Source organism: Dipodomys merriami, unplaced genomic scaffold (genome assembly GCF_024711535.1).
Source record: "Dipodomys merriami isolate MVZ:Mamm:240054 unplaced genomic scaffold, mDipMer1.0.p SCAF_9, whole genome shotgun sequence".
Classification (NCBI taxonomy): Eukaryota; Metazoa; Chordata; class Mammalia; order Rodentia; family Heteromyidae; genus Dipodomys; species Dipodomys merriami.
The window spans coordinates 44533164-44545759 of record NW_027206512.1 but is presented as its reverse complement, the minus strand read 5'-3'; the positions used below and the strand labels follow the sequence as shown (position 1 = coordinate 44545759).

Here is a 12596-nt window from a genome sequence, read left to right as displayed (position 1 = left end):
TCTTCTCCCCCCGCCGCCGCCACCGCTGCCGCTGCCGCCGCCAGCCGACCACGGTGCCTGTTGCTGCCGCCGCCGCCGCCGCCGCCGCCGTGGGACCCGCGGGGTCCTCCGCCCGGAGGACGAGGAGAGGCGGGAGCCAGCGGAGCGCTGCCGCGCCGGGAGGCGGGAAGACAGCGTAGCCGCCGCGCACCGCGGATGCCCCGCTCGCCCGGGCGCTCCCCAGGATGCCCCCGAGCTCCTGCGCGCCCGGCCCGGGCCCGGGGCTCTGAGCGCGCGTACCCCCAGCACAGGTAGGCGCCTCCTAGGTCTGCCCCCGGGCATGGCGTGAAGTCCGGACCCCCGAATCCCCTCCCCGCGCCGCGCGCTCTCGGGGCTGCCTTGGAACCTGGCAGTCCGGGAGGGTGGGTGGGGGGCGATCCTGCTGTCCTCGCCGTGAGGGGGGCTCGGTGGCGGGCGCGAGTTCGGTGCCACCCTGTGGTCCCCCCACCCCACCCCGGTCTGGAGGAAAGCGAAACCCGGGTGTGCGGTGCGCGCCGCGTGGGGAGCTCCTGCAGTTCCCACCCGGCCCCTCCCCGGCTCGCTGGTCCCGGCATCTCCTGCTCCTCCCTCCTGCCCTCGCTCCCTTCCTCCCGCCAAATATCTCCTAGGCTCCCCTGCAACGCAGGAGGCCTGATTAGGAGGAAGGGGGTGGTCCAGGTGACCCCGTGCCACCCCCTTTAAAAGTTCAGGGTTACTCTGCAGTAGCAACTTTGGCAGCGTCTCCGGTACGCGCAACGCCGCTTTCTATGGGCACATCCTGTACCAGTCATTTTGAAAGCCTGCTTCATTGCTTCTAGCAGCTTCCTCCTTGTCTGTGTGGACGTGAGACCTCAAACTTCGCCCCTCATGGCTGTTAGCTTTTCTTTTAGAGGTGTGTGTGTGTGTGTGTGTGTGTGTGTGTGTGTGTGTGTGTGTGTGTGTGTGTGTGTGTAAAGAGATGACGGTTTGCTTGCAATCCACCCAAACGTGGCTTTCCCCGTTGTGATTCTATTTAAAATAGATTGTCCTCCGGAAGTTGCTTCGGAAAAGAGAAGAAATTGAAAGTGATGGTTGTTCCTCTCACCAAAATCCTTTAGTTTTCACCGGGGTCTATGGTTCGCTTCTTCGAGCCCGTCTTGCTTCTCCTTTTGGAGAGGATTGGATGGTTTCATTTATCTAATTAGGCTCCGATGGAGTTTTACAACGACCTGCTTTAAATAGGTCACACTCACCCGTGGAACTCTTAGCTATCGCTACAAGTCTAAACTTACAAACTTTTTTGCACTGGGCCTAGATGCTGAACGTAGAGGCCCCGATAAAGAACCTTTGTTTTGGGGGAGCAGAAATGCCTCTTCCCCCGCAGGTGTGAGGTGGGATTGGCAGGAGTGGAGGCCTGCCACCCTGGGGTTCTGTTGTGTGGGAGGAACCTGTTGTGTGGGGAGGGGTTAGAGTAGACCAAGGAAAGGAGCATCGTTTCAGGAGGCTGGAATCACCTTGCAAAACTCCCTCCACCTGTCTGACTGTTCACGTCCTATCATTGGCTTGGATTAGCAGGCCCTCAAGCCGGTGAGCTGAAGCTGGTGAGCCCTGCTAGCATTGAAGGGCTGGACCAGGTTCAGGAGGTGTGTCTCATAATCACCTCCTCCTGCCTGGGAACCCTGAAGACTGTCTTAAGGAATCTAGAAATTGCAAGGGAAAAAAAAAAAACGTTTGTAAAAAGGTGTGTTGACAACTGTTTGAAATTGGATGCTACCACAGTTTCCAATCTGCCTGTATTTGTTTGTTATAGAGAAATAAGTACCCCCAGATCCTTCTATACATAATTGTTGACATAATGTGTGCTCCAAGACTGGGTAGAACTGTGAGTTCAAGTGCATGCTGGGAAATTCTGAGTATAAAATGATGTAGTTAACAATACAGTTAATGGAGGATTGGGAGACAAAGAATAAGCTGTGGTTCAAAGGAGGAAACAGAAGCATCTGGTGAATGATGACATGCCTTCACATGAACCAGTTCAGTGATTTGCAGGCCTCCGCAAGGAGAAACTATCATTGGCCAAATAATGAATTGGAATCCAAGTCGAGTTTTACAAATGCACCCTCTGCCCCATCACCATGGCGTTCTCCCTTTCTCTATAACATTTCTGGTTGGGTGGCACTCATGTCAATATTCATCCTTTATCCCATGAGACAGCATGCCACAGTATCAAGAGGGTATGAGGAAGAAATGATGGGTGGCTGATGGACCAGCCCTCTGTCCTTCCTTACCAGGCCAGGAAGGCCGGAAGTTACCATCATGTGTGCCACTGTGCAGAGCCAGGTGAGAGTGGGCACTCCCATCTAGCCCTCTTCTTCTGGAATCTTCTAGAATATACCAGAAGGAGGGTTGCTTGTTTTATTTCTGTTGTTAGTTTTGCCACCAGCTTCTTGCAGTACTAGAGCATCTCTGAGTTCAAGCTCAAGGCTTTGATTACTAAGTAGGCACGCTATTATTTGAGCCATGTCCCCAGACCTATTTGTTTTCTTTTTTTTTTTTTAATGTTAACTTTTTTGCCCTAGAATGGTACTCTGACTTTTGCCCTGCCTATGCCTCCTGAGATTAAAGGCATGAGCTACCATGCCCGGTGAGTACTCTATCTTTGAACATTCTTTTAATTTTCTTTCTACAAGAGACAGCCCCTCAAGCCTCCTGTACCCTTCCAAGTATTTCTCTGTAGATTCCCAGTCCCCACACTTTTCAGATTCTCCTGCATATATGTGTGTGTGTGTGTGTGTGTGTGTGTGTGTGTGTGTGTGTGTGTGTGTGTGTGTCTTGGCACGGGTGCTTTTGCTCTTTCTGTGTTCACTCTGCACTTTTCAAATTTGACAGCCACAGTCACCCCAAAACTTTTCTTGCTCATTAAAACTTGGAGAAGTGGAAATCTGTTCACTCAGACAGTGCTCAGAGTCTGCTCAGGAGCTGAGGAAGTTGGGATTCAGCTCCCTGGAGTGACGACGAAGGACTGAAGTCTTTAATCAGAACTATTTCCTTATACCTCCCTTTGCAGGCTGGCCTCAACGCTTGCTTTTCAATTTCACATCCCAATAAAAATATGTTTTAAAAAGTTTATTCACAAAAGACATAACCATTTCCGCTTTCAAGTAAAAGAAAATCTATTCTGATATTTTGACAGGTTCTTAGAGAGTGTACGTCTTTTCCACGTTTCCAGTGTTATAAAAAGACCTGTCATGTGTGGACCATATGAAATTATCTTGACACTTATGTTCCAGAGCAAGTACAAAGAATGTAAGAAGTATGTTCTAGAGCTGTCACACATTTAGTTTTGATTGTGCCTCTCTCCTTCGAGATAACCATGGACATTTCTCCCTTTGAAAGCAAAGGCAAATCTTTCACTTTAGTGAAGCACCATATGTAGTTGGTGAATCTGAACTTCCAAAGTAGGTAAGCACATAAAGTGTTTAAAACAGTACCTGGTACATAAACACAATGGAAACTACTTGTTGCTACTATTTGTTTTATTTTTTAGGCACTAAATTTACATTGCTGAGGCTACCTAAACCTTAGATAGAATAAACTAAGCTAAGCCATTAGTTGGAGGTTATTCCCTTCTAAAGATAGCATCATATTGGGAAGAACAAAAGTTTGTGTAAGACAGGTCTGGATTCAAATTCTGCCAATCTCAGAGTAGAGAGAATACTCAAGGTCATCTCTATCAAGTGTCCCAGAAAAGGTAGTTGGTTAATAGGTAATCCTTTAGTGAAATGCTTAAGAGCAAGCACCAGCTCTGGAGCCAAAAGATTTGGGTTCAAATCTAGATTCCACCATTTTCTTTTTTTAAATGTTTTTTATTGTGAAAATACTGTACAGAGGGGTTACAGTTACATGAGCAAGGTAATGAGTGCATTTCTTACCAAGCATTGTTGCCTCCTCCTTTGTTTTCCCCACCATCCCTTCTGCCATTTTCTACCAGGATGATCTTAGGCAGATGTGCTCATTTCCTGTGCTGCCTCCTTCCTTCCTGCCTCCACTTTAAATTGGACATGATGGTAAATGCTATAGAATACTCCATATTACTCAGGGTGGTTTCAAGAGTTAAATCAGTTAATACACACCTGGAACTATTACTAAGTTAACCATTATTATTCCTGACAACAACCATATAGAAAGGTTATATATAAGCTCTGAGGGTTACTTAGCACCTCCATCCTCCACCCCTTTTTCCTGTGCAGTAAAATACAAAAGGATACAAGAACTGACCTTTGACTTATGTAAGAAGGAAGCCATTTAAAAGCAGTATTATTGTCCAAGTCATGTTGCTAGGTTCACCAGTTATTGAAGCATCTGTGGGTGTCAGCTTCTGGGGCTAGTTGGTGAATAGCTAAACCTGCAAAGATCATTGCTACCTGGGCAACTGCTGGGTGCAGAGTTCACTGCTCTGACTGGTGTGGGATTTTGTGTAGGGAAGCAAATTATGTACATGAGTTGGTGGACCTGTTGCATGAGTTCAGAGAACTTCAGATTGAAGGAGACTTCTGCTCAGGCATATGCCCATTTAGTTAACCATCAATTCACAAAGGGAAGTAAGGGCCTATCTCAGAATTTCCCACTGGGATCCCCTAGAAGTTGTTAGTATTGGCTTGTTCCTAATGTGGCTGGAAGTTAGAAGCCCCTAATCCCCTTTCCTCCATCTTTTCCTCCATCTTCTTCATCTGTTTTTCCCTCTATCTTAGTGTATTTTATGTTGTGGAAACAAAATTCCCAAGACTGTACAACTTATAAAAAGATTTATTTGGGTTATAATACTGGTGGCTGGAATGTCGCCAGATGCACTGGCATCTGGTTAGGGTCCCCTGGCTGGGGTCCCAATATGGTGGAGAGCATCCAGGGCAAGGGCATATGTGAGGATAAGAGATCACCTGTCAAGAGAGAAAGCAAGACAGTGAGGAGGAACCAGACTCCTTTATAACAACCCACTCTTAGAGAAACAAAGCCATTCCTGCAGACATAGCCCACTCCAGGAAACCAACGTTAAACCTTTCAAAATGGAGGTCATGACCCAGTCACCTCCTTCTAGGCCATGACTCTAATGTTGCCAGTACCTGTCAATATGGTCATACTGAGTACCACAATTCCAATACATCAACCTTTGGGTCACACACAAACCCCATGCAAATCATAGCACCTTCCCACCAGCATTCTGGGGAGGCTGTGTGTTGTTGGCAATGGAAAAGTCCACATTCTACTCTCTGTGGCTTGCTGGAGGGAGTGATAGGGCTGAGAAAAGAGGGGGTTCCCACTAGGCAGCTTTCCAACACCTACCCTTGCTTCTCTCGCTTCCTGATCAATAGATCCCATCCCTTCTTCATGTAGCTCCCCCTCATTTTTGTTCAGAAAAGCAGCTTTGTATCCTCACACTGTGTTGGAGACATTTGGTGTTATGTATTATGAAAATGAGATTCACAGATTACAGATAGAACTTAACAAGATGAGTTTGTTTTGTTCTGCTGTAAGAATGAGCTTGAGTTTGGAGAAGTTAAGTAACTTGCGTTTTCAACTTGAGACTTGAAAATGTCCTCGTGGGGAAATTGAGGTTCTTTGCAGCTCTTGGATGGGCAATCGGGATTTGTGCTGTCCTAATTTTATCACTAAATTTGGACAAGCCCACTTAACCTCTCCAGAACCCAGTTTCACTTAAGAAGGATATTTCTAAATGGCATAAGAGAACCTTGTTGATTTTAAAATTTTATGATCTTAAGTGCCTGCTTCCGGGCAGAGGTAGTATTGCAGGAACCCCAGCAACTGTTCTAAGAAAGGTAGAAATGTCTTTTGGGTTACTGTAGAAATGAAGGCGTTGTGTAGAATACAACAGAATTAGGCTTGTACATAGCGCTCTACTAAGAAGAAGCTAACAGGAGACTTAATGATGTAAAGATCAGATTATTGTCTTCCATGGATACAAAGCAGAAGAGACCTCTGTGGAATAGATGGTTGGTTCTATCTGAGGCTTACGGTATAGATGGTTCTACTGGGTCAGGTGTAAATAATGTGTATTGAAATGGCTTTGCAAACAATGTAATGGCTTGTTAGTATTGCTGAATTAGTGTATCTATTCATGAAACTTATTATTGAAAAGTAATTATTATCTAGTTGAAGTGACCATGTATCTTACATTAGAAGTATCTGAATTGTTTTCAACTTAACAGTTATGTCTGAGGTCAAACTTATCATTTGATATTTTATAAGCAATATTAAATAAAGTCTACTGTACTTTTTTTTAACAGAAACTAAGAGCATGCTTGTTTAAAAACAAAGTAAAAAGTAGGTGGCTCATATACCTGAAATCTTCAATTGGCCCACAAATGTAAGAGATTTTTATTGCTACTTAAACAGAAAAAGCTGAAAGTGGAGACAGGGCTTAAGTGGTAAAGAACCAGACTTGAACAAAAATATCTAAGACAAGGCCCAGAGTTCAAGCCCCAACAAGTAGAGACTATGTTTTTCAAATAGTTTTGTCAATAAAATGACAGTATAATTTGATGATTGATTATTTACCGAGGCATTTAAAAGAGCAGAAAACTGAAAGTAGTTTTGCTATCCTTGTTGCCACCTGATTAATAACTGCTTCATTTAGAATACTTGGTAGATGCGGCCGTGTTCTTTGTAGTAATACTAGTACTTCTGTAGGCATGTCTTGGGATTAGCAGCTGTCAACGGTTAAAACTTAAAGCCGATTCAGTTACAGGAGTGAATGTCAAGCCAGACATTTAATACCACTTTCACCTGTAAGTTGAAGAGAGACAAGAGAAGAAAGAGGACTATTATTTTATTTTGGAATTCTAAGACTAATTTCATCATCATAAGTACTGTACATTGAAGGAAGGAAGTCAGGGATTCACTTTCACAAAATGTATTTAGAATCATAAGGGTATTGGTTTATTTTTGAACTTTTGAACATTTAAAATTAAAAACATCTGAAATATGTTCAGATTTATTTAAACATTACTTTCAGAATATGTCTCATGTAAAAAAGAGGAAAGCTACATAGCGTTCTTTTCTCTTTCCTAAAGAGTTAAAATATTGAGTTTTATAACCCCAAGTCTTAAAGTGTTTAAGAAGTTTGCAATCCTGTCAAAGGACATCTATTCAATTCTTAAAATAAATATGACTAGGTCCAAAGTGCAGTAAGGACATGACGGTGGTAGCTCTGAATCATGTTGGGAGAAAAGAGGTGATGGTCATCTGAGCTATGACATTCAAATGAGTTAGGTTTAAGGACAAGAGTAGGGGTGGCTAGGAGATGATCCTCATGGCCCTGTGTTTACACCCATCTTGTGGGCAGAGGCACTGCCTGCTTTTATCCTGACTACACTGTCAATTATGTTTCTGTAGCAACCAGCTATGTGAGAAGGCATCTTTCTCTGGGGTAAGGCCGAACAGGCTTCCTTTCCTAATAGTCAGGTTCCCTAGGCTCAGCTTCTGCTCCTGTAGTACCCTGTGATACAAGTGTCACCTGACCTGTGAGCACGAGGAGTCAAGGAACTAACTGTTGCTTTTGGTCCATGTAATCAATTGTCCTTTGTCTCTGACCCAGGAATCTCTTATCTTTTACCAAGTTGTTAGCTTGTATGTAAGGAAAACCAAGCCCCCTTCTAAGTTGCCATCCGCATTACAATCGGAGGAGAGAGGAACAAGATGCACTGTGCACTGAGCCACGTTGCATGTGGGGAACTGTGTCCAGTTCTCTGTCTTCAGAGCCAAGAAGAATGCAAAGGAGGACATGGGGAGAATGTAAAGTTGGAGCTACATACAGGACCATATTCCAATGTGATTGTACAGGCCACATAGAAGAACTTAGATTTCTAAGGATAGGGAAGTTATTGAGGAACTACTTGCAGAGAAGTGACTTGATAAATCCTGTGTATTTGCAAATTAGCTCAAGTAGATATTGGCGAGAGAAAGAAAAGATGTATTTAGATGATAGAGTTAAAAGTATTGATATGATGAAGGAATCTAAGTGACTCGATGCTATATAATGTTAAAGTATGGACCCCCTAGTAGTCTAAACAGGCTATACATCACAGCAGGAGCAAGTAGCTGACCAAACCACTCACCTTATGACTGAGAACGAAAGACAGGACAGGGAAGACGCTAAAGTCCCATTATCCCCTCCCAGTATCCACTCCTGATGATCTGAAGACCTCTTTGAGCATTCCATCATCTCCTCAAGACATAAATTTTCTCTCTTTAATATGTTCATTATCTCAGGATTTTGTTACAGTGACTGAAAGCTGACTTAACATAGTAAATAAAATCAACACCGATGCTGTTAACCCTGTTGGAGAGAAGTTCTGGGAAGGAGGGTGGGAGATGTTTAAATAACAAAGTTCGGGCTGGAATGACTTACATTACACGAATTAAAATAATGTTTAGGATGGTGCTTGAAACCTGATAGATACTGGGGAGATGTTAATGGAATACAGATCTGTAGATCAGAATCTCTAGACAGTCCCCTTTCATAACTTGAGTAGGGGCTGGGGATATAGCTCAGTGGTAGAGTTCTTGCCTAGCATGCATAAGGCCCTGAGTTCATCCCCTAGCAACATTAAAAAATGGTTGTGGAGCCAGGTGCCAGTGGCTCATCATTCCTAGCTTCTCAGGGGGCTGAGATCTGAGGACCATGATTCGAAACTAGCTTGGGCAGGAAAGTCTGTAAGACTCTTATCTCCAATAAGCTTGTCAGAAAAAACTGGAAGTGACACTGTGGCTCAAGTGGTAGAGCATTAGGCTTACGCACAAAGAGGCTCAGAGACAGTACCCAGGCCCTGAGTTCAAGCCACAGGACCAGGAAAAAAAATGGAGGTGGGTAAAAATTGACAAGTCTGTAGATGAACCCTTAAACACTTCTTTAAAGCTGGTTTGGTTGCTGGATGGTTGATTTTTTTTCCCTATGAGACTTCTTTTTGGAAGGAATCTTTTTGGCTATGGAATAGAACAGGGTGTAAAGCCATCAGAGGAGAGAAATATTGTTTTCTATCATGCGTGACTTTGCTATCCCTCTATTCCTATGCTTTCTTGAACTTTCCCAGTGGTGTTTTTGTATCCTATAACGAGTGTGACAGGTTCATCATTCCCTTTCAGGAAAGCTCTCTAGCCAGAGTAGCTTATTTGAGCACATATCTGTATCTCTTTGTATTTGTGTTTCAGACTTTTAAGTTCTGGAATAACAACTCTCTGAAAGTAGCTATTGCTGTGACTTTATTTGATTCTAATACCTCTGTTTCTCCTTCAGGATTCTGCATCAAAAGCGTGTAGAATAGATTGTTCGTTTGGATTGTTCAGCTGGTCGGCACTACGAATCCAGCAGCAAGGGTTTGCTGAGTCTCCATTCCTTTTCCAAGATGGAGCCCATAACATTCACAGCAAGGAAGCACGCATTTCCTAATGAGGTCTCGGTGGACTTCGGCCTTCAGCTGGTAGGCTCTTTGCCTGTGCATTCTCTCACCACCATGCCCATGCTGCCATGGGTGGTGGCTGAGGTGCGAAGACTTAGTGGACAGGCCTCCAAAAAAGAGCCTGTCACTAAGCAAGTGCGACTTTGGGTTTCACCCTCTGGACTGAAATGTGAACCTGACCCAGGGAGAAGTCAACAATGGGACCCACTGATCTGCTCCAGCATCTTTGAGTGCAAGCCCCAGCGTGTGCACAAACTGATTCATAATAGTCACGACCCCAGTTATTTTGCTTGTCTCATTAAGGAAGATGCTGCGCACCGGCAGAGTATCTGCTATGTCTTCAAAGCCGATGATCAGACTAAAGTAAGTTAAGAAGGGACCTAAGGGATAATACGGAGCTGCAATGTTTTTAATTGTCTTGGGGCCAGGAAATTTATTATAAGTAGACTGGAACAAATAAGGAGATCATGTGGCAGTTATACATAGGTTATTTAACTGAATATTGGGTTTGTAAGGATTTCTTTTTTGCCAGTCCTAGGACTTGAACTCAGGGCCTGGGCACTCCGCCTGAGTTTCTTTTGCATAAGGCTAGCACTCTACCCTTTGAGCCACAGTGCCACTTCCAGCTTTTTCTGTTTATGTGATACTGAGGAATCGAACCTAGGGCTCCATGCATGCTAGGCAAGCATTCTACCACTAAGCCACATTCCTAGTCCAATAATTTATATTTTTGAAAGGTATTAGACTGGGCACTAGTGGCTCATGCCTGTGATCCTAGCTATGCAGGAGGTGGAGATCTCTAAGGATCAGCATTCAAAGCCAGCCTCCACTATCTGTGAGACTCTTCTTTCTAATTAACCACCAAAAAGCTGGGAGTGAAAGCTTAAATGGTGGGGTATCAGTCTTTGTTTTTGGTCAGTCCTGGGGCTTGAACTCAGGACCTGGTCACCTGGGCAGCTAGGCAGCTGTCCCTGAGCTCTTTTGCTCAAGGCTAGTGCTCTACCACTTTAAGCCACAGCACCACTTCTAATTCTCTGATGGCTAATAGGAGATTAGAGTCTCACAGGCTTTCCTGCTTTTAGGCTGGCTTTGAACAGTGAACCTCAGATCTCAGTCTCCTGAGTACCTAGGATTACAAGTGTGAGCCACCAGTGCCATACTAGAGTGCCAGTCTTGAGCATAAAAAGCTGAGGGACAGAGCCCAGGCCCTGAGTTCAAGCTCTAGTACCAGCATTCAAAAAATAATAATAGCTATTAGAAAGTGTAAGTTTGTAAGGTGCTGATGGCTCACACTTACAATGCTAGATACTCAGGAGGCTAAGATCTGAGGATTAAGGTTTGAAGCCCTATTGGCAGACAAATCTAGGAGATTCTTATCTCCAATTAACCAACAAAAAAAAGGGCTGGAACTGGAGGTTTGGCCAAGTGGTAGAGCCGTGATTGAAAAATCTGAATGTGAATGTACCAGAGTTCAAGCCCCAGTACTATACAAGGTTGATGTTGCACCTTTGCAAATTGCCCTTTGAATAAGCAAAGTTCCATATCAGTGATCTCCACATTTTTAAATACCACTAAGAAAAGTGTAGTTCTTTATAAACCATATTAGAATAATTCTAGCTGGTTTCCCAGGGTATGATGTTCCCTTGGGCAAAGGTCTTCGATGACAGCAGTGGATATGAAGTTGTTTTGATATTATCAGGGGTTCTTTTGTGTGTTTTGCCTTTTGTCCACTTCATGTCAGATCTCATTGGCTTATCACTGTTTAATCTGGTGATATGTCTGAGAAAAATCTATGACAGGTGGTCAAAACCCTGCTATTTTCTTTTTCATTTGGGTTTTCATTGTTATCTATACTATTTGTAGTTCTTTGCAAGACTTGTTTAAAGCTTCTTGTCTTCTACTTAGTGAGGATTGGTGTAGATAAAATTGAAAAGATAACCCATATCGCCACTTTTTCAATTAAGCCCACAGAATATGCTTTTTGGTATAAGACATGGGAATCACAGCTCATGCATGGGCTGAAAATCCCTTAGCTGCTTTAGATGCTAAGCTGCCTGTGTGTCTCCTCATTTATACTGAGATGTCTGTGCCCATCTGTATGATAACTGTCCATAAAGCCTAAGTTCTTCATAATTTCAAATTTAAAATATGAATAGAGGCTAAGAGCAGTGGTAGAGATCAGGAGGATTGTGGTTCCAGGCTAGGCCTGGCAGAAAGATAGCAAGACTCCATCTCAACTAACATGCTAAGCATGTTGGGATATACCAGTCATACCTATATATGCAACAGGCATAATATGTAGGAATGCTAGTGTTTTCCTTCTGTACTTTGTTGGTTTATTTTGCATACTCTTCTAAGTATGAGCCCCACGTAGAATTAATGTTGTTGGTACTAAGTGTAGTTGGCTCTTCATAGCCATAGGTTCCATGCTTGTGGATTCAACCACTTTCAAATAGAAATTTTCTTGGCAGGACTGGGATTTGAATTCAGTCTTCTACTTGCTAAACTGGTACAATACCTCTGAGCCATGCCTCCAGCTCTGTTTTTTTCACTTGGTTATTTTTAGGATAGAGCCTCATTTCTTGCTCAGGCTCAGGCCTGATTAGAGAGAGATCTGTCTACTTTTAGGTTTCCTGTTATCTCTGGGGTCATAGACACAGCCACTGTGCCCATCTTCCCATTCACGGAAATGGCCTAGCACCACATTTTCCCAATCCCAATCTCTCTGTATCTTGGGATAATAGGCAGTTGCCGCTGCTCCCAGCTCTGGATTGAGGAGTCTCATGAATTTTTCTGTCCTCTCTGCCCTGGAACCACATCCTCCTATTCTCATTTCAAGTAGCCATTGGCATAGCTACTGGCCCTGGTTCCCAGGAGATAGAAGATATTTTACCAGAAAATTATATCTGTATGGAACATGTATTGACATATACTTTTCTAGCCCTTAAACAATACAGGTAACAACTTTTATATAATGTTTTCATTGGATTAGGTTGTAAGTAATCTAGAGGTGATTATATAGGAGAATTGTATCAGTTATGTGCAAATTATATGCTACTTTGTAGGGATTTGGGAGTCTGCAGATTTGGATATCTGGGGACGTTCTGGAACCAATCACCTGCAGAT

The 12596-nt window shown here is 43.7% G+C and overlaps 1 protein-coding gene across 7 annotated transcripts in view; it reads left to right on the top strand.

The window, feature by feature from the left end:
* The first annotated feature begins 79 nt into the window (after positions 1 to 79).
* Tbc1d1 (TBC1 domain family member 1) overlaps positions 80 to 12596 on the top strand; it is a 179302-nt gene continuing 166785 nt past the window's right edge. For 2 of the 7 annotated variants that reach the window (XM_070012432.1, XM_070012431.1), the window contains exons 1-2: positions 92 to 290; positions 9308 to 9833. In XM_070012432.1, coding sequence (XP_069868533.1) covers positions 9417 to 9833 — 417 coding nt within the window. In that variant the 5' untranslated portion in view covers positions 92 to 290; positions 9308 to 9416. Of the gene's footprint in view, positions 291 to 9307; positions 9834 to 12596 lie in introns of all 7 variants that reach the window. The other 5 variants (XM_070012435.1, XM_070012433.1, XM_070012434.1 and 2 more) reach the window with 5 other exon arrangements.